Here is a 24,160-nt window from a genome sequence, read left to right as displayed (position 1 = left end):
AATTGGAATAAGTATGAATTTGATTAGTTGATAGAATGCAGAAATAGTGTGATGGAATTGCATTTTCTCTAAAGGGTATCGAGTTAATGTGAAGGTTAGGCATAAAAATGGTTCAGCTTAGGAGACAATAAAATCTTTACTGAAATCACATAATATTCTTTGTTCACAAAAGATGGAGCAAGGGTGAAGACTACATGCAGAATAACATTTCCTTAACGTAGAAAAAAGATGTGCAGAATTCAAGCAAAGTGATACAGGTTTAGTTAATAGATGTTGATGTGAACATGTTCCAGAAAGAGAAATTGTTTTCTGTTTAATGGAGAATAAGCATCAACCAATGCTTAATAATGTCCACACAGATGTTATAATTAACAACTGGATTGAATTGTTCAGAGGGTCTGTCTTGTTCTTTTTTTTCTTTCTTCTCCCTCATTCTAATTATATATACTATACAGGCATTGACATTTCTTAGATGTTATCTGAGGAATCTGAACAAAAGTATTTTATATGCTTCACCTCTCTTTCCTGTCAAATCCAAGTTGATCAGTTTTTTTATTTTTCTCTTTGCCATTTTTTTTATTTTTCCGATAAGAAATGGTTGTCTAAAATTAATATTAAGTATGATAAATAATAAATATCTAAAACTTTTAATATTAAAAAAGAAATAGCTCTATTGTATAATGTAATAATTGTTTGTGTTGTATAATAGTAAACAAAATATTTGTTTTTCCATACAAATTCTATAATTATAATAACTATATTATTAATCATTAATTTATTAGTTAATATTTTATATACTATAATATTATCATATTCTTAACGAGTAATATGTAGACTACGTCTATGAAAAGTGTATAATTAACCTTTGTGTCCTATTTCATTCTAAAAGTCTTGAATAAGATTGTAACCGGGCCAGAGTTATTTAGAAGCAAAACCAGAGAAAAGCATTCTTAATCCACCCTATGGGCCGGCCAGCTTCATTCCAAGCAAAGCCCATTGGGCTACACGTGTCAGACAACGACGTGCGTGAACAATACGCATCAGTGGCGCATCTTAGCCCCTTTTTTCCCCTTTTTTGCCAATATTCATTCATCACGGCTCTCCTTCAAACTCCAGAAAAAAAAAATCGTATGTTGTTTATCCAGTTCAATTTTCTAGAATTCCCAATCAGCTGTGTCTTCGAATACAGGTAACTTGAATTCCCTTCTCTGAAATTCCCACAATTTTTAATAAACTCAATGTCTTTTTGTTTAATTTGATTTGGATCTCAATTTTTGTTTTGTTTTGAATTTTATTCTTTACTTTTAAATAAGCTTCTATGCAATTTAGGATCTAAAGTAACAGACTTTTTATTTGTATTGGTGCAATAGTTTAAATTGACGGTTGCCAATTGTGCTTTTTTGGTGATTAAATAAGTTAGTTGTGTTTAACTTAAGTTATTGAGAGTGTTGTTTGTATAATCTGAAATTTTTTGTCTTTTTGTTTGTTTAGGGTTTTGCTTGAAGGTTTGACCACCTGGTTTGACTATTTGTAGCAAAATTCAAAATGGTATGTTTTTATTTACATTGTGATGTTTAATTATTATCTGGTGATATTTAATTATTATTTGGTGATAACGATGGTTTTAGAATGATGGGCAACTTGGATATCCTTACTGGGTTAGTCTGGTCATATGTGTTATTTATGTTCATCAGATTACTTTATTAGTCGCAAATTGGACGGGAGACATGCTCTTGCAAGTTTATATATTATACATAACAATAGGAACAGATTTATTTTGGATTACTGCTGCCATGTAGCAAACTGGCAGTGCATGCATTGTTGATATTTCTTACATCATGTTTATATTGAGATCTTGGAGGTGATATGTTTTTATTATATCCTCATCATCATACCTTTGGTAGTATTGCTGTTGTACTTTACTCTGTTGCTTGTGTTGTTTCAGTTTTTTGATGGATATGGATATCATGGGACGTCATTTGAGCAGACGTATCGGTGTTACCCTGCATCATTTATTGAAAAGGTTGGATTTCCTTTTATTCATTTTTATTTCACTCTGCTGTTTGTTCAGTTACCAAGATGCTTCATTGTTGTAAATAAATGATTACGCTCTCTTTAGGAGTGTTCGGTATTCTTACACGTGACAATAGAGATATAAATTTGATGCTTTTGATCTTGTTTTAGTTCTGGAATAAGCTTGGATATAAATTATTACTATTTATTGTTTTGTGCAAATTACGAACTTTTACCGTCATGTTCTAAATCGTATCAATATATTTTTTAGAACCTTAATAAATATAACTATAGTTTTATGATATGCATCCACATGGACACTTGGATTTCATATGATACTAGCTCAAATATTAATTAGCAAAATACACACAGGTGTGCGTGCACACACATATATATGGAAAAATTGTTTATGTCGAAGTGAACAAAATACGAACAAACCAAATACACACGTCGATTGAAAATGAAAACAGAAGTCAAGTAAAAACAGAAAATTTCCTGAAATAAAACATACAAAGATATAAGTTTAAAAAATCCAACATGAATGTCATCACATGCGTGTTCTGGTTTAGCTCAAAGATTGATAAATAAGATGATTTTTGTGCAAAGTCTTCATATCTGCACTCTAATCTAACTGATGAACCAGGAAGAGCAACTGAGCAAAATCCAAGCAAGAAAATACATTTGCAAAGAAAATGAACCTTCACACTTGTTTTAGAATTTAAGAGTATCCATTACTCTTGAAGTCAAGAGTTTGCACACCTCTTGAATTTTCCTAACTTTTGAGTTCACAGCTCTTGATTCTATAATATACATACTGACTATGAAACACAATTAATTAAAAAGTTGAATAATTGAAATAGATATCATTTTATTATACCACCCTTGACAAACTTAAGCTACAATTCTAGCCATAAGAAAGAGCCTGACTTTATATTGTTTTTATAGATAACATGTGTAATGTCTTCTTTCACTCCCCCAAAAAATAGTAGTTCTATCTTAACTTATTTATGCATGGAACCTTCAATTAGTACTCCACATTATAATTTATGATCATGGAAGAGTTCTAATTGTCTCTCTCTCATGACATGATGATGATTTTTAACTTCCCTGCAGCCTCAAATTGAAAGTGGTGATAAAAGTAAGTCTTCAAACTCACACTTCTGATTGCAAACTTTTTCTTGTTCTTTGATGACATTACAAATGTATATTATTTGTCTGTTTCTGTCATCACAGTCATAATGCCTCCCTCAGCCCTTGACCGATTAGGTTAGTTGTTTTTGTTGGTAGTTATATTATGCCATTTATCTAATATTGTTTTTATGGAATCATGAACTTATATCCGGAATGCTAATCTTGGACACAATATCCAGCTTCTCTTCATATTGATTATCCAATGTTGTTTGAGCTCCGGAATGATGCAGCTGAGCGGATCTCTCACTGTGGGGTTCTGGAGTTTATAGCAGAAGAAGGCATGATTTATATGCCATACTGGGTAGGCATTGAAAAATACTTATGCATATTTGTGTTGCATATTTTGTTCAATGCCTCTGTATGCCAATTTGAAGAATAAAGACGTCCACAAGTCCCTAACACCTGCTCTGGTGTATTAATTTTTTTTTTTCCTCAGATGATGGAGAACCTCCTCTTACAAGAGGGAGATATAGTGCGAGTGAAAAATGTGACTCTTCCAAAGGGGACATATGTTAAATTACAACCTCACACGAAAGACTTTTTGGATATTTCCAACCCAAAAGCTATGTGAGTTAATTTTCTCATATTCAATTGGTACTGGTGAGAGATTGCACACACTTGTTTGGACTAAACTCTAAAACATGAAGAATATTGTCTGTTAGAAATTTTGATAGGTCATTATCATGGACAAGTGTTGGATCTGTCGCTTGCATGACTGAAGCTTTGAAATACTCTCTCTCTCTCACTCTCTCTCTCTCTTTTTTTGAGTTTAGAACTAGACCACAGTATGGGCTTTGGATGTGGTGATGGAAGAAGCATTCTAGTTTTTTGTGTTCATTAACCCCGACCGTCCCCCATGGAATGTCTTGCCAGAATTCATTTAGCTTTATTTTTTTCCCAAACACTCATCTTTTTTATGCTCATGCAACTAATATCTTCACTGTGTCTTAGTTTGTCTGATACAAAAGAAACAACCTTTTCATGATATCTTTTGCTTATTGCGTTTCTACTATAGGTTTCTTCTCATGACTTGACTGATTTCTTAATGCAGCCTGGAGACAACATTAAGGAATTATTCCTGCTTAACCACTGGAGATAGTATCATGGTTGCATATAACAACAAAAAGTATTACATAGATATCGTTGAAACAAAGCCTTCAAATGCAATAAGTATCATTGAGACAGACTGCGAAGTAGACTTTGCACCTCCCCTTGATTACAAGGAACCAGAAAGAACTACTCCATCTATTCCTCAGAAAAAGGCAACAGCCCAAGGTGCATGATTCTCCTTATCTGTTTTCTGTCAGTTACCCCAGTGTCTTGTGGTGTATGTTACTCTAAATTGTGCAATGTGGACTAGCGCAGTGCAGTAGCCTTCATGATATCTTTTCTAGTGTTGAATTTATAGTTTGCAGTAGCCTTTATGATATTCTTTTCTAGTGTGGAATCTACAAGATGCTAAGTTTGCGAACTTTTTATGCGTTCGCTGAGGTGCTGTGTGCTCTTCCCATTAGTTTAAATCTCGGTACTTCTGGCCAGAAAGCTTAGAATGGTCATTAGAGTTTTTCTTTCTTTTGTGCCACACTCGTTTATTCTGATGACCAATTAATAGGTTCTCATGTTTTGGAAAAAAATTATTTCCTGTCCAATTTGCTGCTTTTATCTCATAGAAAAATGAGAGGATGCTGCGATTATTCATGAATGTAGAATGGCCTGGAGTTCTGATTGGCAAGTTTGAAAGACCACATCTATTAGTATTTGTGATTTCATGGTTCAGACTAACTCTTTGCTTCTCACAGTTGAAGAGGTTCCTGAAGAGACTGAACCAAAGTTCAATCCATTTACTGGGGTAGCGAGACGCTTGGATGGGAAACCTCTAAAGCAACAGCCTTTCCCAGTTTCTTCACAAGGGTCCAAAGACAAACAAGCTGCTGTCCCCAGTGGTAGGGGACAGCCTTCCCTGGAATCTAGTTCACAAAACTCTGCACGTCAGTCTCAAGGAAAACTTGTGTTTGGTTCAAATGTCAACCGTGCACCCAAGGAAACTCAGAAGGTACTCTTTTTTTTTTTTCTCCCAACCATAACTTTGATTGAAATTATTCTTAATCCAGCAAATTATGAGAAGATGTGGACCATAGAATGGCCAATCAATTGTTTCTTAATTGTGCAGGAAGTTGCAAAAGAGACAAAACCAGAGCAAAGCCAAAAGAATGAGGAACCCAAGTTCCAGCCATTTACAGGAAGAAAGTACTCATTGAAGGGTTAATTATACTGTCCAACGATTGATGGCTTGAACTTATTTATGCTTCGCCTATCCTTACTGGATCAGGTAAAAACAATAGGATTGTGTATTAATCCTATGTTGTATTATCCAAAGATAACTAGGTTCTGACAAGAAGGAAGGAGTAAGATCTCTTGTTTGACATGATTGTCAAAGCTTCATGTCACTTGCATTTGTGCTTTTTTGTGTGCATCCATACTAAATAGAGAATTTCCGATACTTTTCTTAGCCGACATTCCACCTCAAATCATGTGAAAACAAATCGTTTCTGTTTGAAAATAAATTACTGTCTGGGAAATTTGACTTGGCACTAGGAGCTTCCGGGCTTGAGGAGCCATGAACCATATACTACAGGGTTTACACAGGAAAATAAGGTTAAGTAATGTTTGGATGATGCCAGCACCTATCCAACTTATTTAGCTGCATTTAGTAATGATGAGAAGAAAGAAAAGAAAAGGTTTGGATGGTAAATACATGTCCAATGGTGGGCTTTATGGTTATGGTGAAAGCATTTCAGAATGGTTTAATTATCAATTAATTTTGTTTCTTGCATTTTTCAATAAGTTTTATCTAATTATTTAAAAATTAATAAATATCCATATTTACAATTTTTTTTTTAAAAATGCTTTTTGATAAAGCAATTTTTAAAATTATATAATAAGGAAATTGATATGATAATTTATTAAAAGATATTTATAAATTAGCAATCAATATGGTGTATATGAAAGAATACATAAGACGATATTGTTAAATGATGATGGTTCATAAATTCTCTTAGCATAGTCAATTTGTTATGTTATTTTTCTTTAATATGAAATTTAGAAATAGTCATTGAAAAACATGGACTTCTGTTTTTAACTTTTGAAACTATTTGAATAAAACTATAAATTAATTAATTAATTTTATATATTATATATATATATATACAGACATCAATTATAATAAGAGTTTTTCACCACACAACATTTGAGATGCATTTGACGTGAACTTCCAGTTTAGTCTTGAAGCCTCAATTTTGAGCAGCAGGCCAAGATCTCCTCAGCTTGTTCGAGTATGATTCAGCTAATCACAATTGGTTGCTTAAGAGTTTTAGGTAGGAGTTCTTATACCATCCAATTCATATAAAATCTTCGTTTTGATTGGTATTGGATAAATAAAGTGTACCTTTTTACATGCTACGTACGTATGACATAAATTAATTCAATGTTACAAAAGAAGAGCTCACTTATACAGGACCATAAAGAAAAAAAAAGAAAGAAAAACCCACCAACATGCAGCTTTTGTGTAGCTAACAGAGCTATTCTTCTTCTGACTACATTCTACATCCACGCCTCTGATTACTGGGAGAAGTTTGATCCTCAAGCAAAAGAATAAACATATATATATAATTCCTTACAAGCGCTCTCTCTTTTAAAGAATGGTTTTCAGTGCATCTTTCACATAGGGATACTTAAATTGGAAACCCAACTCCTTGGCCTTTGTAGGAAGCACCTTTTGTCCATCCAAAACCTGTGAAGGATTGGTAAACTAGTTTCAGCAACATGTAATACGATCCTATGAATATTTAGGAGGAAATAAACAAGTACAAGTTCTTACCACAGAAGCACCTTCTCCAAGGACTGCTTTCAGGGCAAAGTCTGGTACGGGCAGCCATGATGGTCTGCCAAGGACATTTCCAAGTTGCTCGCACATCTCCGCCAATCGCACAGGATTTGGTGCAGTTCCGTTGATAACTCCTGATATTTAGTTTACTCAGAGTGAGTACATAAGATTAATGCAAAGTTGTTGCAGGAATAATTCAGGGCATGAACTCTACATGTGTAGAAAAGCACCTTTATATGATGGATTTATTAGTGCTTCGTAGATCAAGTTCACTATGTCTTCCAGGTGAATCCAGGAAAACCTGCATAGTTACAAGAACATCATACCAAGAAGCATGGCCTTTGGAAGAGACCCCAATTGTAAGACATGGCGATTAAAAGGGGACAAATAGGGGAATAGCAATAACTAAGTAGGTACTCTATGACATTTAGAATAATCGCATGCACTAGTAGCTAAGCTAATTAGAGTTATTTCTTTGTCATCAGATAGTATATATAGGCTTAGACATATCTAAGTTCTAGAAGTTGCTTTTGTTTTCTGTAGTGTACTGGTTGGTCGTCTTGGAACTTTTCTCCTAGTTATTAGAGATTATCATACGTGGCAGAAACAGAGTACTTAAGCTTATACAATCATGTTTCTTTGTTGCTACTGCTGGTGCTGCTATTTTTCTATAACAGAAATAGAGAAACAGGGTGCCAACTCTTCCTTTTTCCTTTATTTGCCAATCCCAAAACCCCAAGCCTAAATGGAAGTGTGTCAAGCTGCAGGTGCATTTATCTGGCGGACCTTTTTCTTTTTTTCTTTTCAGTCAGGTTTTGCCACGCCAGCTTCTGGTTCTTAAGCACCCTTCCTACTCCCTCTTCTCACTACAGTAAATTCTGGTGGGTATATATATATTGTAAACACCAAATAGCCTATTAAATATGTATATTAAATGTCCAACCCTAAACAATTATATCAAGAAAACATTTTAATTAGCAAACAGAATCAGCGGAGACAGAAATCAACAGTATGCTAATAGTGACATTGACATACCATTGTCGTCCAGAACCCAAAGGTCCACCAGCAAACATCATGAACAGAGGGATCATTTTAGCTGCACAGGATCAAAGATGTTAGCTCCAAAGCAACTTATCCAAGTGTATGTTAAGTCAGATTTATATATACCTTCACTCTGACCTACATGTAATCTAAGCATGTAGTTAAAATGTAGAGGTTCGTCTAGGTGACTCAACATGCCATATGTGAAACAACTGAGTCCCAGTTACATGCTTTAGTGCTAGAGTCATAATACTATGAAAATTGTATGATCCTTTTAGCCTTGACTTTTACAATTTGATTACACTGTAATCCACGATAATGAATTTTGAATTAGATGTATAAACTGGGAACTTTCCCTTCGTTTATTTAGAACTTGATGACAAGTCAAAACTTTAAGAGAAAAAAGAAAAGACTAATTGAAGATAACTTCTCCTCCTCTCTCTCATATAATATATAGTGAAGGTGAAGGAATCGATCATATACCTAAAGCACCCCCATTTTTACCAAGAACAACACCAATGCGAATAAGTGCTAATCTTACATCCTTATTTACTTTGAGGGCTGTTCCTTCCCATTCTCTACAGACCTGAAAATATTAGCATATTAGTCGGAGACAAAAAAAAAAACCTTGAATTTCATGTCTGAAAACATGGGTAGACTTATTGAGTTTTGCTTTATTAACTCATTTAACAGAAAAATGCATGAAATCCAAATAGATGACACCTAAATATAGACAACCATAATCAATCGCTTTTTTGCAAGTATTTTCATTGTCAGATGTACAAAAATTGTGAATTGTGTTAGAAATATAATACTGTTTTTGGAGCCTCATCTAACAGCTTGAAGTTTTGGGTGGAATGGTTCTTTGACAATATGAAAGAACCCATGATTAATGGAGATTTTTTGTATGGACCATGAATTGTTTATGTGACCAATACATGTAAGTGGACATGTTGAAGATTGCCAATCTTGATAGACAACAATGTGTCTTCATTAAAACTACCAATTGAAGCTTGTCAATCTTGATAGACAACAATGTGTGCCTTCAGTAAAACTACCAATTGATAAATTTACAAGGCATTAACCTATTGAAACAGATAACTGTTCATGACAGTAACTTCAAGCTTTTTAAGAAATTGAATATTGTAAAATCACAGGCACCAGTCATTTCTAGTTACCCCAGCCAAGTAGTCATTTCCAGATGGACTGCTCTCATCGAATACTCGTGTTTCACTACTGCCTGAAGAGTGAGGGATGGGATAGGGAGAAAGAGAAAAAGAAACGACGGAAATTTACATAAGCTATTAACATTTATAGTCTAGATAATCAAATAATATAAAAGTATGACTTGAAAGTCTAAAATTGCAAGAATTTAACTCGGTTAAATTTTATGCAGTTAATCCTTAGTTGCTAGATTTCAATACTTTTAACTTAAAGAAAAAAGAAACAAAAGAAAAGAAAAGAAAGCATTTTGAAAGAAATGAAATCATGCCAAAACTAACATGGTTTTGCAAGAGTTTAAATTCAATTAAACTTATGCATATGATTTAATCCAAACAAAGCCTAATTACTGTATCAAGAAGAAGAAACATTTCATGATCTCAACCTGTTTCATTTGATTTTCATAAATCCAGTTCAAGTGCACTAAATACTAGAATTATTTGAAGGACAGCTGATACATGGGGATGATTTACAAAATTTCCAAGTAAGAACAAGCTAACATATTTGAGGGGCAAAAGGGAGGTAAGGAATGCAAATAAAACCTAAGATTTTAACTATAGTAAGGGAAAACATGAGAAGGAAACTGCATTACTACAAACCATAGTAACCAACAGCAGTAGCACTGACAAGAACTGTAGGCCGAACTCCTTCTGGCGAATCATTTATTAGATCTACTACCTTCCAAGAATCAAATCATTTGAAAACGCTAGATGAATAAACAGTAGAGGAAGTCCCGCTCATTGATGTTTGGACTTAGTAACATTCTTCTCGGGGGGAACCAGAACGTTCCAAGGGAAAACAATTTCCTTACCTTTGAGGTGACTCTGATCCTGCTCTGCTTGATCTCTTTCTTGATCTGCAATGCAGTAAGAGATTTAACATATTCCTTCTTTGAGGGTAAATCTACAGATGCTAACACATTAGACCGACTGTGGACTTCTGATGCCAAATTCCAGACTAAGATAAAATAGGTCATTCAGATTCGATCAGAAAGACGTGATATCACAAATATGATATTTGCATCATATGCTGGTAAACCTTGAATGTTTGTGAAATATGGTTCATGAATTCTGTGGAAAGGACACTGGTACTGGTGCAGTCTTATATAACAGCAGGAGTGTGTCATTTTTCAAATAAAGTCTTTCAACGTAGTTTCTTTATTGTAACACCATGTGATCCATAATGCAATTATGTATTTGATTCAACCCATTGTGAAGCTTTATGGCATCACATTTAATAATAATATAGAGATTTATAACAAATTCCAAGAAACTCGGAATTACAAATTTCTGTTGGAGTGTCCATCTCCCAGGCACTAGGAGAAGACTATTTTTTGTATCAGAAGTGATCTGTTGAGTGCAAGGGTGCCTCCATTCCGCATTAAAGTGTGAGAGAACCTACGTGCAAGCTACTATGTGAATCTTACAAACAAAGAGTATGGCATTTCAATGTATTATGTATTTGGCACCTTGATTCAGCATTAAGCTAGAAAATAGCAAACTCGACAACCAGTAAGTAATACTAACCTCAGATGACCATCTTGTACTGATGGGCATACCAGCCAAATTAACAACAGCATCTGAACCTTGAATGCTGTTTTTCCACTCTGGCTCCTCAGCAATCACAATTCTAGGGAAGTCCTTGCCTACAGAACCCATCATGTAGAGAAGTCTTAAAAAAGCTGACACCAAAAAGTCCAAGAAATTGCATAACAATTTACTAGTTTCCTTTAACTACAACCGAGCATGCTGATGTTTGAATAAAACATGAAAAAGAAAAAACCAACAAAATATGCAATTTATGCATTTCAAAGCAAAATCTGTTTCTCCAATTAAAAAGTTGAATTCCACCCACATGTGGGAAAATATTATTTGCACTTTCACCCCCAAACAACTTTTTATAAATAAAATTTCAAGAAATCTGTAACTTGCACATAGAAATGCAGATTACTAAAAGTAATCATTACCTTCTTACCCGGAAATATTAACTGTGCTTTAGACTTGGAACGTGTCAAGACATGAATATTATGGTTATCTGCAATGAAAATAGATTAAATCAAATCCAAGCTTAGCTCATTTTATCCATACACAAATCATTAAGAATTCAGTTTGCAGGAAATAAACAATAGTTAAGTAAACTTCAATAATACACCTAATAACTCCATCATCATTATAAATATCATTTTGTCCTACAAATTCTAAGACACTATGCAGAAAACCAACTAATATGCATGAAATTTCCCAACATCTCTATGGCGAAGAATGCAATATATGCTGCAACAAGACAGAATTGTGAATGATATTAGCTGCATAAATCATACGACAGCAAATTAAATATAATCAGACACAAATTAAACATAAGCTTTTATCATAAGTTAATTGCAGCGAGATGGAGAAAACCTGCATGCAGTCTTTGTACCAATCTTCTACCTATAAAACCTGTTGCTCCTGTTACTGATACCGTCATCTGATTTTCCTGCATCAATGTAAATAAAATCAAACGCAATTTCCAAGGAAAACACTACCTAGAAAACAATGCCTGGCAGTTCATAACTTCTTATATAAGAAACGAAGCTGTATCCCTGGTAGTAGCCCTTGCTTGTGTTCATGTTTACAGAAAGTGCTCCAAGAATTGAAAAACAGACCTCAGTTATAGCATTACACGAAAGAAAGATGTAATTTCAACGAAGTAACAAGCCGGCCAGAATTAAGACAAGACTTGAATTGCTACCAGTTCACGCACGAAAAATGAAGCACCAAAAACAATTCTATTTATACACCAATGGCTCATCTTAAAGATACAGACAATGCTGATGCGCAATCTTTATAATCTCAGTTGCCAACAACACTCGAGCACAATTTACAAGCACATAATATGTTTAAGAAAGTAAAGCAATGTAAATGCTTTAACTGAATAATGCCAGTAAAAGAATGGAATACATAAGAATTGCCTACTGATCCAGAACTAATATAGCAATGGAAAACCACAAGAAACAGTAATCATACAAGTCTCCACTTTAAAGTATCTACAAGAAAAAGAAAAACAAGGTATAAAGAGCTCGCCTTTGGGGTTTGATCAGAAGCACCGCATACACTGAGCCTTCTAGTATCATACCTCTACAGTCAAAAACAAGATTGCCATTTAAATAAGCAAACAAGAACATAAATACTTCAAGAACCAAAAAAAGAAGAAAAGAATGAAGATACACACAGAGAATGATTGAGGAATGTGGAGAGAAGGAGGAGAGATGGAGCGAGTCCATGTTAAAGCAGTGGTAGCTCTGCATGACATCTCCATTTTCTTTATTAGTAGTACCAAGCTTTAGCCTTTCTTGTAACTCTTTGTTTGACTGAATCTAGTATGTGGGTTCTTTGAATAAACACGTTGAAGAAACAAAAGATTGTTCCTTTTATCATCGTGTTCCATTTGCAGCCACATCCACCATTACCACCCACATCCACCATCCACCACTACACACCAAACTCAAAATCTTCGCCAGTTCGTCTGAAATTGGGCCTTTTAAAAGGCCCAATACCCAATCAACTGTCCGACATCTTGGCCCGACCCATCCTGCACCCACTACAGGAGTTGAGGTAAATTACATATACCGTACCTTAACTTCTCAATTTTTGTTACTTTAGTATTTAAATATTTAATTCAATAAAATATTTTACTTTCGGTCAATTTCAATTCACTGATAAAACTCTAACTAAATTAAATTCAGACCGATTTTTACTGAATAAGTTAGCCATATAATTAAAAATAATCTCAATCTCATTTCTTTCCTTTTTTTTTTCTTCCTTTTTTCCTGTATATCCATTGTTTATATCCCTAAATTTAATTACTAAAATTTCTTCATTTACATATGTTTTTATTTTTAATAATATCTTTTTCTAAGAGGTAATTCTTATTGTTTTAAAATTAATATTGTAGTCTATATTATTATTAAGTAAAAAATTAGACGATTATGAGAAAATTGTATTCTTTTGCATTATAAGAAATTACAAACTAAAATGTTTTATAGAATTTTAAATAGCTAAGAATATAACAAAAATTATTTTTCCATAATATATAGAATTAATCTGTATTATAAAAATATAATTACTTTTATAAATAGAATTTTAGAAAAAAGGAGTAGAAGAAGAAAAGAAAAAATTAACATAATGTTTCTTATACTCATTGAAATGAAACTAGTTTTTTTAAAAAAAAAAAAAACAATAAAAGTCATTTATGCTAATTTTATCACTGAAATGAAAAGTTTTTTTACTATTTTTTTGTTGTCAAAACAATTCTGAACTTTATACTTATTATCAAATCTAGCATATAATTTTTAAATTCTAAATTTTAATATTAATTTCAATTTTAGCATCTAATAAAACTACTTGTCAAATCTGCTAGCTTGGCATAAACTCGGGCAATAAAAAAAATCGAGCAAACATTAGAGTTGTTGATTCGTTCTATTATTAAAATATTGTCATATAAGTATGACATATATTAATTTGTTTTCTTAACTTTGAAATTTCATTAATCTTATGTGCTTAAATGATAATATTTTAATAGTGAGGGTGTTGACTCAAATTCTCTATTTTATTGTTATTGCCGGAGTTCACGACACGTAAATAAATTTTATTGATAATTTCATTAGAGGTTAAAATCGAAATCAATATTAAAATTTGATGCTAAAATTAAAAATTTGAATAGCAGATGTTAGATTTGATAATAAATATAAGTATTTTTAAGATTTTTTTGATAAATAAACTTTTTTTTATTAGTAAATTTAATAAGTGATTCAAAACAGCGAAGGATTAAAGTTTAGATTGTATTAAACCTCAGGGGTATAATGGCAATAAACCCAAATGAGTAAGACAATATAGCCCTTTTATCACTCTCTCTTGAACTGAACCAGGATTCCAACAGTAATGGCGACGATGATGCAGTGGTGTGGGGCAGTAGCGAGGAGGGTGGTAGCGACACAGTCGTCGGCAAGAATCGGAGGCGCAGTGGCGGCAGAGGAGGCGCCAGTGGTTTGCGGGAGAGGGGATAAGAGGACAAAGAAAGGAAAGAGATTTAAGGGATCGTACGGAAACTCAAGGCCAAAGAAAGAGAAAATGATTGAACGCATTAAGGATAAAGTTGAGGTTCCCAGGTCCACTCCTTGGCCTCTCCCTTTCAAGCTTATCTAATTAGTCAAGTATCTTTGTTTTCATTTGCCATAGGCATGAGGCAGCTCTGGGTAGTGCTGTGCTTTTAGGGTTTCACTTATATTGCTATGTGTGCATTTGATTCTTAAATGGGCGGGTGTCTCTATGTTTCTCGGAGTTTAGCTGATGCGTTTCTTTTATGAAATGCTTTTGCTACAATTTAAAGATCCATTTTTATGCAAGAATTTTGGACAAGTTAGAAGGGATTTTGAAGATTATTAAATTATGCAACAAATGACATGATTTTGCAATTCATTTATTTATCCTTTATTACCTAATGAACTGAATGAGAGCTAATGTTGTATTTGTGTGTTTGTGTCTATGCTACTCTTGCAAAGGACTAGGGAACAAATTAAGATGGAGGATTTGTGCATATAAGATGAGGGAGAAAGTTAGGAAAAAGAGAGCACGTTGTTTACTTATATTATTAGGTCTTAATTTGTCAAAGACAGGGTAATACAGGGGAAAAAAAGGTGTTACATTGAAGAGCAATCACAGGGATTTTCCATTTGCTTATCAGAGATGGTTAAGGATTAAAAATGTATAGAAAAATATTTTATTGGATTGAAGGATTGGAAAGAAGTCTACTAGGGATTGTCTGATGTAATCTTATTATGATTTGATGTATTCTTAGGGAAGCTATGGGTATTAGTAGAGCTAATATTTTTTGGTTGAAAGACTCACTACTCCCACATAAGTATCCTCTTTAGATTAAGAATCAACATGGGAGAGAATTTTTTTGCTATTGACAGTTTTTAAAAGAAGGGAACACTGTATTCAATTGTGATTTTTAATGGAAGTGTGTGGTACAGTTTATGAATTGCCTGCTTTTTGCATTGTGGTTGGAGTTTGACCAGAGTGAGCTTATTCAGTTGTGAGCTTTCATAGGTGAGGATAAGTGGTGGTTGGAGGGATTTAATTTCTTTTCTTGTATAAAGAAGAGGAAAAGTTACTGCACTATCTTTGTAATATCTTAACACTGTTTTGGGCATTGTAATATCTTTTTCTAGTAATCTTCTTGTTCTGTATGTTGTGTTGCAACTCTTTGTTGTCTTTAGAGGTCATGAGAAGCGAAGAACTTCAGCAACAAAATTAAAGGCAGAATGAGTGTTTCTCTAAGATATGAGAACTTAAAGCAACAATATATTGAACTTGTAAGATTGAATTTGTAAGAACAGTATATGGTTCTTTTCAATAAGATACAAAATTGTGTACAATGGTGCTGAATCCTCTTAGCAACACTGCATCTCTATGAAATCAAACTGAAGATGTGAAAAAAGAAAAAAAGATGTGCAATTGTCAACAAAATAGTCTCTTCAGCCTTGAGGGATGCCAATTCCATTTATTGTCTTTCTGTTGCAACTGGTCAGATAGATCAAGTCCTAGCTCTGCAATTATGCCGAGTCCAATGATGAAATATATCAAACCGAAAATAATAGTGACCACTCCAATTGAAGTTGTCAGGAGATGATACTTTCCATCTTTCTTCGGTTCAGTTGCAAGCCGAACTCCTGTGTAAATGGCCCACCAGAGAACGATGGCAGTGATCACCGTCACAAAGATTCCAGCAATAATGACTTTAGGAACTGTTTTTGTCTCCCATGCTGCCAAGTAATCCATTTGCAGTGAGAATTGTGTGAGCAAGTTTGATACATGATAATAGATTATGAGCGGAGATGGGAAGGACTGATAGAAAATAAGTGAACAACACTTTGAATTCAGAACAGATACTCTGCTGATTTCTTTGGTTGTCTATGGCAATATTATGAAGACAATTCTTTCTTCACTGCATGTGTTTTACAATGGTAACTATTTTGCTAGTTTCAGTGTTTACAGAACCATCTGGATTTTGTTCGCGGACATGTTCTGCTCCTGATTCCTTTCACTTTAAAAAGACATTTCCACAATCTTTAGGATGATTACCGATTCTCAACACAAAGTTTTTTTAATCTTGATGCTTCAGTTACAAATAAGCATGTACAAATACGGATCAAACAGAAAGCAATCACATGGAAACAAAGATCCATCCAAACTTATCCTAAACAAAACTGTTAGTATCTATGTGGCTACCTTTATGAATTCCAGCTTCCTCCTGCAACTGATCCGACAAATTTAGGAACAAGTCGGCAAGTATGGGAATTCCAAGTAGCAGAAACAAGAAACCGAGGAGCGTAGTTAGGACCCCGATGCCAAAAGCCCAGTCTGTATACCCAGAATATCTGCTTGAATCTGTTGCAAGTTTGAATCCACTACGAATTGCCCATAACAACATTACCATAGTAAACAAAGACACAGTTATGCGTAACGTTATTGCACGTATGGAGGCGGTTCTCCGATGGTTTATTTTCCACACCTTCATCTCCAATGCTTCGTTATCCATATTTGCCTGCCTGATATTTTGTGGACAGAAGGAAACAAGGAGTAGAAGTTGAGTAAATGCTTCTGCCAGAAATGGTTAGCCAAGAAAATGTTAGAAAGAATGCAGTCTGAAGATGGAGGGCTTTGTGTGGTGATGGTGGCTCATGTTTGAGGTTATGGTCATCAAATATAGAAGTGGGGGAAACAGGATGCCATGTTCTAAATGAATGACTATTTCTTCCAATGTTTATTGAGGGAGATTTTAAGCGGCCACATGTTGATTAGACAAAGCTCAAGCCGAGGTGGGTTCACTACATTGGTGCCATGTCTTTGCCTATAGGAAGTGGAATTGGCAGTGGTGAGGGGGTTTGTTTTATATAAAATGTTTTTTTTTTTTTCTTTTCTGTTTTTGATGTATAAACAAAAGGGAAGGAATGAAAGTAGGGATTAGTTATGTTAATGATCATCCCATGTTAAGCTTTTCAGGATGCGGTATAGACGCAATGCAATCTTGAATTGGTAAAACCTCTCTCTTTCCCTCTAACCCCTCAAAAATCAGTTATGCGTGGAAGCCATTGGTATCCTTTTTTTTCTTCTTTTTCTTTTTGTTTGTTTTGGTGGTCATTTGCAGAGGTTCTTTCACCCTAAGTGTGACTCAACAGATTTGAGGAGTCATGTTTCCTGAGTTCCTTTATGCTCTATAACGCTTGAACAAGTATAATACCATTATGATAACAAGGGTAAGAATACCAAACGTTATAATTGTGATCATTTATGAATTTTCGTTTACGAAAAATGATATGGTGGCGGTGATTCTGGTATCTGTTACAGTAACCATTAAAATTTATTTGATTAGGTATCCACAAAGCCATTGTGTATTGATATATGAGAAGCCAAAGCAGTTTTAAAACATGCTTATCAATTTTCTCAAAAAGAAGCTTCTCATGGGCTATCTATCACTTTAATATTTGTGAACTTCTTTCAGATTGGATGCTGCTTTCAAACTCATGGAAACCACTCCTAAACCAACCATTTAAAGTGATCCAACGATCCTGACATTTTTAAATTTCCAATCCCAGCATCCAGTTCCTGTCCAGTCCCATTAAGTAGCAATTTTTGCTAAAAAGCATATTAAATCAAGAAAATAAAGTTATCATTTATAGGATTCCAGATCATCTTATCCTCTAGTTTTGCGCCAAGTCACCAACATGTGGTACTTCTGCAATACAATATTCTTCATCAAAGAAAAAACCAAATACAAAACAGTGAAACATGATTAAACATGCATAAGTCTACCATCTTTGACTTCATTCACTAAAACACAAGGGCGATGCTGGCCTTAACCATAATCTTCCACTGCGGGCATGGGTCAATCTCAAACTGCAAAAGAAGGTGAAGCTTCAGTGAGGATATGCTCAAATGTCACAAGGAGAACATGGGACATACAAGGACAGGAAGAAATACTACACTGATACTTGAGACTGTACTTTGAGAAAAAACCAACATTAAAACCAATATCACATTGGGAAACCAAAATCAGATTGCCCAGCAAACTTCATTCATCTTTTTGTGAGAAGTAATTTGAGAATTTGCATAGAAGTATTTATGTTCATGGGTATTGAAAAAAAAAAAATTATTCATTATCAGGAATTTTTTCTTTTTTCAAGCTAAAGTGTGGAGAAAAGTTAAACTTAGTGCTGCTATTATATGCAATCATTTAAGGCACATGCTCACACAAAAGCAAAAAGTAAATTGCAGCCAATGGCACAACAAATGGAGAAACTGATTATAGTGCAAACCTTTATTTATTTCCAGGAAAAAAGGGTTTGAATTTAGTCATTATCTTCTCGACCATAGTTATAAACTATCTCAACCTGCAGTGCCAACAAAATAACAAAATTAATGAAGGAGAACAAAAAGGTGAATCAGAAAGCATAATAAATTCAATACAATCACTAATGGTTACACTTGAATATCAACTACTGCTGAGTACTAAAACCGTACTTCAGTAAAGAAATTTCATATTGAAGAGCACAGCAAACATAAACAATGGGATTCTTCCTAAATAAAGTTGATAGGCTTTTCCTTTTCCTTCTGACCTTTATATTTAGATATTTCTCCAGTTTCTGGTGCCATTATACTGTCATACCAAACCAAGATACATACGAAACCTTCGGGCAGTGGCGGGAAAACAACTAAGATTCATCTAAATGATGGACATTTATGAAGTGATAAGAGACAAGACGATAAAACATCTGACGAATTCCGCAGGATATACTTTCATGGGAGAAACCACTTGTATACCACATATAACTTTCAAGAGTCCTGCAGCTCATTGTGTATCTAGTGTACCTACTTTAGGTCCATGCTAATTCCAAAAGTCTAAATAAAAGTATACACCCTCCAAGGAATACAATTCTTGTCCTTATTGCACCATATACATGTCGATCAATTAAGAAAAAAAAGAAAAAAACTCAGGTCTACCAATTTAATTTCCGAAAGTTTGTGCACAGAAGTGATTGATTCAACAGCTCAACATCATCCCAAGAAAATAAGATACATAATGGACAGAAGTAAACAAGGAGAAAGAAAAAAACACTAGTGTACAAACAAGATCAATGAAGTATGAACAATTACCCCAGAAGGTGGAGTTGGGTTTCGAGTAAACTTGGAACCACCAGGAGCCCAAGGAACTGCATACAAACAAGATCAATGAGTGAACTGCATTGGCAACTCTAAAACCCAGAAGTCAACTGCTGCAAAAAATTTCATATTCTTCATACATCAATACATTTATCATGAATTAAACAACAAATTCGAGGACTCCCAGCATATATCTGGCTTCGCAAGCACTACCTTTTGAAATATTTTTTCATGAATTCAACTACCTGGTATTTACTCAGAACCATCAAGTGGAAGCAAAGCAGGTTTTTCTTTTGAGAAGAATCCAGGAAGCTTCTTTTCGTCAGAAAACAATTAGGCCATTAATTGTGGCATTCTATGCAAACTTAAACAGAAAGAAAGACGATGAATTTAAGATACTTTAGGATATTTCATCGGACAGAAATGACAGATTATCGACTTTGATAGCGAGTTAAAAAGAGTCAGTCTGTGGCATGCAAAAGAATTCTCTTTCATTCCAAGAACATTCCTAAGATAAGACCTAAACACGACCATAAAAACATTTAGGAAAAAGCAGATTCACTGCTGCTGGAAAAATAGGCAAACACAAGCACGGGAATGATGTTACAGGGAGGAAAAGGATGACATTAAACAAAAATCGAGCTGAGAAATAATGCAACAACTAAGCTAAAGGTCTTGTCGGGGATATGTGGCAGGAGTTCAATTGGATTGAATTTAATTTAGAAAAATTAATGTCCTAATCATTTAAAAATAAAGACAATCAGGATGCAAGAAACAGTTACCAATATAAGGATCAGGATGGCGCCACTTATTATACTCAGCCTCACCATGAGCTATCATTCTATCTATTATATCCAGATCTTCCTGCACAACATCCAATTTGAGAAAAAACCTAACAACAAAACCCTCAAATCCAATTAAAAAAAGAATTAATCAAAGGAAAGACCAACGAACCACATTTTTGTTAGCGTCAAACTTCTCGCGTAGATTTGAAGCCTAGATACAACATAAGGATTGGAAAAATTAATTCAAAAGGAAAATCTGCTTGAAAGTTAGGGAAAATGACGAAAAAGAAAAACACATTGAGAGAGAGTACATCTTGATAGAAGAGGTGGCGATGGACGGCCCAGTTTAGCGTGTCTCTGAGAGCTCGACGGTAGAGGATCTGAACCCTCTCCTTTTGTGCTGCTCTTCTCGCTAGGTATGCTGCTGTTGATGTCATCTCCCTCGCTCTCTCTCTCTCTCTCTCGCACTACCCACTTCTCCTTTCCTTGTAAAGCGTAGAAAATGCAATCGCACTGTAGACAAGGGGATGTTACAGAATCGGCGTCGTTTCATACTTTCTCTAATATTGCTGGATAGCAACGATGTCGTATTAAGTGCCCCGATCAAAACGGTGCATAGGATTGCCGGATAGTCATTTCTCTAGTTAATTTCCTATGACACGAGACCAGACCAGTCGAATGCCCCCGTATTGATCTTATTTTTTTCGAAATGATTTATTTGGGAAATCCATTGATTTTATTTTTTTCAAAATGATTTATTTGAAAAAAAAATTATTTAGACTTGTGTATATATCACAACTAATAAGAGAGTGACACGTATGTATGAGTATTTTATATTTTGGTATTGGATAAATTACATGTCACGACCCGTCTGTGGACCCATGACCGGCACTAGAGAATGGGTAGACGTAAGGCCACCGAATCCCATAGTAAGCCTGACGCTCACAATTCAAACAAATCTCATCTCAAATTTTACTAGTAACAATGCCACAAATATCTCAACAATTAAATTTTACATAACTAATTCGGTCTGCCAGAAGAATTTGGCGAGACCCAAAACTCAGAAAATTTACAACTGATACATCTACTATTACTACTGCAGAGAATCTAAGATTTACCAATTTACATACCAAATCAAATACATCACCCGATGATGAAGGAGTCAGTTCTTTGAATAAGAGTCATGGAAGACTAATACCACGATCCGAAAAAAAGTAATTTGAGACTGTTAGTCTCGAGAGTGAGTTAAAATCAAATAATCTAGAGACTATTGCAGTCTTCACATAAAATATTAATTATTCAAATCAGTATATCAAACCATGCACATAAATACCAATCATACTATAATCATACCATAATAAATAAATAAATAAAAATATATTTTTATTTTTACGGGACGAGTGGCTCAGTAGAACCCTAACTCCAAATTCTAGTAGCCTTTCGGCTCTCTTAATCCAACAACGTCGGCGCCTAGAGAGCGTTGCTCGATCAGGGTCCTTAACTCCGGCCTCAACACTTGAATTCCAACTAAGCCGGCGCCCAGAGAGCGTTGCTCGATCAGGGACCTTAACTCCGGCAATCAACTGAACTCGGCCCAGAGAGCAATGCTCGATCAGGGCAAACAAATCCATAATAACCTTATTACCTGTCTTTGATCATTACGTAACCCACCAGGTGGCATGTTCTACTAAAGCCTCATCCCAAATCACATTCAACAAATATAATAATAATCATGGTCTAGCAAAATTATTAAACACATATCGAAATAAAGAATCAGAATTTCGAGGAAACAACGTGCGCTATGTGGAAAAATAATAATAACAATTGTGTGAATATAACATTAACTATCAAAATAGTGATATAATATTACTAGTAACAATATTGAAATTTATCTCAGCAAATAATAATTAAATGAAATTATTTATATTGCGATACTAATAATCATATTAAATATAAATTTCAAGATAGCATATCAAAATTAGGTATGGCAATAGTGTATAGATTATATGACTTTAACTCACAGAATTGGGCGACCTCCTAGCTCTGCTCCGGTGCCTCGGTTGGAGCGAGCCAAGCAAATGGACTATCTAGTCACGGAAAATAATTCATCAAAACGCTGAAACAATCGATCATTAATCCTAGGTCTAGACTCCTAGGACTGACTGCCTAAGAATCTCGACTCGGAAGAATTCTACCGAAAATCCGGTAGAACCTCCCCTACAGCACGAACATTACCCCCCGTAAAAACGGGTCCAGGACCTGCCAGAAAAACACTTCAAATATTCAACAATTCAAACAACGGGAGTCGGGTCCCGCCACACAGCATAAAAAACACGACTATGGCAGACAGTCCGACAAACAATTATTTTTTACTCACAAATATCATCAAATACTCAACACAATCAATAGACACACAAATTAAATCAAAGAATTCCAAAATTACGGGCTAGAGAAAAATTACCGAGACGCTCGGTCGTTCGGTCGACTCGCCTCCGACCGCCGGAGTCCGATCGACGATCCGAACACACCATCATACTCACAACGACGCGCTGATGATGATCCCTGCTTCCGATTTTTCGATCTGACACCCGATCATCCGAAGAGATTTACGGACGATCTCGGCCGTTGATTTACAAATGAAGTCCGATCGCCACGAAACTAGTGCCATTTCGAAGCTTGAGCTGAGGAGAGTCGGGATATGTCCTTCGATCATCCATAGCTCGCCGAAGCTCACCGAAAAAGCCTAAAAACCTCGGCTGCCTCTATTTTCTCTCTCCACCGTGAACCTCCATTTCCGGCCACCATTGTCGACATCGCCGCCGCCAAAACAAAGTTAAGACCGAGAGGAGTCGATCGGCACTAAGATCAGCGACCACCGACGCCGGAAGCGCCCGCACGGCGGCAAGGAAGCTTCTGCCATCTTCCTCCTCAGCCGCTGCCGCCCGCCAGGAGCCTCCTTCCTCCGCGCACTCCTCTCTCTCCCCCGACATCTCTCTTCCTTTTTCTTCTTCTTCCCCGATTTTCTTTCCCTTCAATATCGACATTTGACCCGTGAACTTTTCCTTATTACAATTTGGTCCCTCAACTTCCTTAATTACTTACAATTTCATCCTACAGAATTTTAATTTAACCCCTAAAGTTTCTTTTATCCTTTCAATTAAGCCCCTAACTATTAAATTTGGGCCAAATCCGAATTATTTAAAATACATATTTACATAAATACCCCTGACTGACATATTTATTTACAAAATACCAAACTCACAAATTTCCATTAAAACCCCATAAAAATAAAATTATACTTTCAATCCTTATTCCAAAATAAATTTCCAATTTAGTCCTAACATAAAATTAAATTAAATAACCAAATTACTAATTATTTTCCAACTTAAATTTTAATACCACTAGTTAATTAAAATACCAATTTCCCCAAAATTCTTTTATAAAAACATCCTTTACAATTTCTTCCAAAATTTTCCAATATATATAATTTTATTTATACATATACATATACATTGGGAAAAAATTAGAATAACCAAAAATATATTCTACCCTTCAAATAATTTACTTAATTAATTCTTAAAATTTCAACTAATTGGGTATAGAAAAAGTAATTCATTCAATTGACTAATATTAAAATTTCCATTAAATCTTTTCAAATTAAACCAAATAGAAATGAAGTTAAATTAATTCAAATAAAAACTCATTTATTAATCATTATTAATATTATCTCTATTAAAGAAAAAAAAATTCCGGGTATTACATTACACATATTTTATTATTTAATACTAATGAATATGTAATAATCATCTATTGATTTAGTGTAT

At 34.6% G+C, this 24,160-nt stretch overlaps 4 protein-coding genes across 7 annotated transcripts; 2 read left to right on the top strand and 2 right to left on the bottom strand.

The window, feature by feature from the left end:
* Positions 1-1,037: 1,037 nt before the first annotated feature.
* On the top strand, positions 1,038-5,713 carry LOC8284380 (ubiquitin fusion degradation protein 1 homolog). Its single transcript, XM_015715483.3, has 10 exons — positions 1,038-1,189; positions 1,492-1,548; positions 1,946-2,023; positions 3,127-3,151; positions 3,247-3,279; positions 3,384-3,505; positions 3,641-3,771; positions 4,256-4,479; positions 5,004-5,257; positions 5,375-5,713. The coding sequence occupies exons 2-10, from the start codon at positions 1,546-1,548 to the stop codon at positions 5,468-5,470; spliced, it is 966 nt and encodes a 321-aa protein (XP_015570969.1). The 5' UTR covers positions 1,038-1,189; positions 1,492-1,545; the 3' UTR covers positions 5,471-5,713.
* An 888-nt stretch (positions 5,714-6,601) lies between these two features.
* LOC8284379 (epimerase family protein SDR39U1 homolog, chloroplastic) lies at positions 6,602-12,817 on the bottom strand. Of its 2 annotated transcripts, XM_002512956.4 has the most exons (13): positions 12,560-12,817; positions 12,412-12,465; positions 11,749-11,824; positions 11,324-11,383; positions 10,876-10,994; positions 10,161-10,205; positions 9,949-10,027; positions 9,307-9,368; positions 8,612-8,714; positions 8,123-8,183; positions 7,318-7,388; positions 7,082-7,221; positions 6,602-6,994 (listed from the first exon to the last, which is right to left on the bottom strand). In XM_002512956.4, exons 1-13 carry the CDS (start codon positions 12,644-12,646, stop codon positions 6,896-6,898), a joined length of 1,056 nt encoding a protein of 351 aa, XP_002513002.1. In that variant the 5' UTR covers positions 12,647-12,817; the 3' UTR covers positions 6,602-6,895. The 2 variants fall into 2 exon arrangements, with proteins under 2 accessions (XP_002513002.1, XP_025012055.1); XM_025156287.2 differs by lacking the exons at positions 9,307-9,368; positions 9,949-10,027.
* Positions 12,818-14,211: 1,394 nt separating this feature from the next.
* LOC8284378 (30S ribosomal protein S31, mitochondrial) lies at positions 14,212-14,805 on the top strand. The gene has a single exon (XM_002512955.4). The coding sequence runs from the start codon at positions 14,269-14,271 to the stop codon at positions 14,530-14,532; it is 264 nt and encodes an 87-aa protein (XP_002513001.1). The 5' UTR covers positions 14,212-14,268; the 3' UTR covers positions 14,533-14,805.
* An 899-nt stretch (positions 14,806-15,704) lies between these two features.
* LOC8284376 (NADH dehydrogenase [ubiquinone] 1 beta subcomplex subunit 9) lies at positions 15,705-20,873 on the bottom strand. 3 transcript variants are annotated; one of them, XR_001534766.3, is made up of 7 exons: positions 20,648-20,873; positions 20,506-20,547; positions 20,334-20,415; positions 19,546-19,601; positions 18,708-18,782; positions 18,205-18,288; positions 18,040-18,127 (listed from the first exon to the last, which is right to left on the bottom strand). XR_001534766.3 is itself a non-coding variant. In XM_002512953.4 (6 exons), the coding sequence occupies exons 1-5, from the start codon at positions 20,771-20,773 to the stop codon at positions 18,741-18,743; spliced, it is 348 nt and encodes a 115-aa protein (XP_002512999.1). In that variant the 5' UTR covers positions 20,774-20,872; the 3' UTR covers positions 18,040-18,288; positions 18,708-18,740. The 3 variants fall into 3 exon arrangements, 2 of the variants coding, with proteins under 2 accessions (XP_048234005.1, XP_002512999.1); XM_002512953.4 differs by having other exon boundaries at positions 18,040-18,288; positions 20,648-20,872; XM_048378048.1 differs by lacking the exons at positions 18,708-18,782; positions 19,546-19,601; positions 20,334-20,415; positions 20,506-20,547; positions 20,648-20,873 and adding an exon at positions 15,705-16,154 and having other exon boundaries at positions 16,621-18,127; positions 18,205-18,291.
* Between the last annotated feature and the right edge of the window lie 3,287 nt (positions 20,874-24,160).

The sequence above is a fragment of the Ricinus communis genome, chromosome 8 (assembly GCF_019578655.1).
Source record: "Ricinus communis isolate WT05 ecotype wild-type chromosome 8, ASM1957865v1, whole genome shotgun sequence".
Taxonomy (NCBI): Eukaryota; Viridiplantae; Streptophyta; class Magnoliopsida; order Malpighiales; family Euphorbiaceae; genus Ricinus; species Ricinus communis.
This window is presented reverse-complemented; position numbering and strand designations above follow the sequence as displayed.

Bases quoted from the DNA above. Each gene is read 5' to 3' on its own strand.
- LOC8284380 (XM_015715483.3), top strand. The intron at 3,152-3,246 runs GTAAGTCTTCAA...CTGTCATCACAG, and splicing joins AATTGAAAGTGGTGATAAAA to TCATAATGCCTCCCTCAGCC. The intron at 3,506-3,640 runs GTAGGCATTGAA...TTTTTTCCTCAG, and splicing joins TGATTTATATGCCATACTGG to ATGATGGAGAACCTCCTCTT.
- LOC8284379 (XM_002512956.4), bottom strand. From the start codon at position 12,646: ATGGAGATGTCATGCAGAGCTACCACTGCTTTAACATGGACTCGCTCC. The intron at 11,825-12,411 runs GCGAGCTCTTTA...ACATTGATGCAG, and splicing joins CTTCTGATCAAACCCCAAAG to GAAAATCAGATGACGGTATC. The intron at 10,028-10,160 runs GTAAGGAAATTG...GATTCTTGGAAG, and splicing joins GGATCAGAGTCACCTCAAAG to GTAGTAGATCTAATAAATGA.
- LOC8284378 (XM_002512955.4), top strand. From the start codon at position 14,269: ATGGCGACGATGATGCAGTGGTGTGGGGCAGTAGCGAGGAGGGTGGTA.
- LOC8284376 (XM_048378048.1), bottom strand. From the start codon at position 16,930: ATGGATAACGAAGCATTGGAGATGAAGGTGTGGAAAATAAACCATCGG. The intron at 16,155-16,620 runs GTAGCCACATAG...ATTACTTGGCAG, and splicing joins GGAAGCTGGAATTCATAAAG to CATGGGAGACAAAAACAGTT.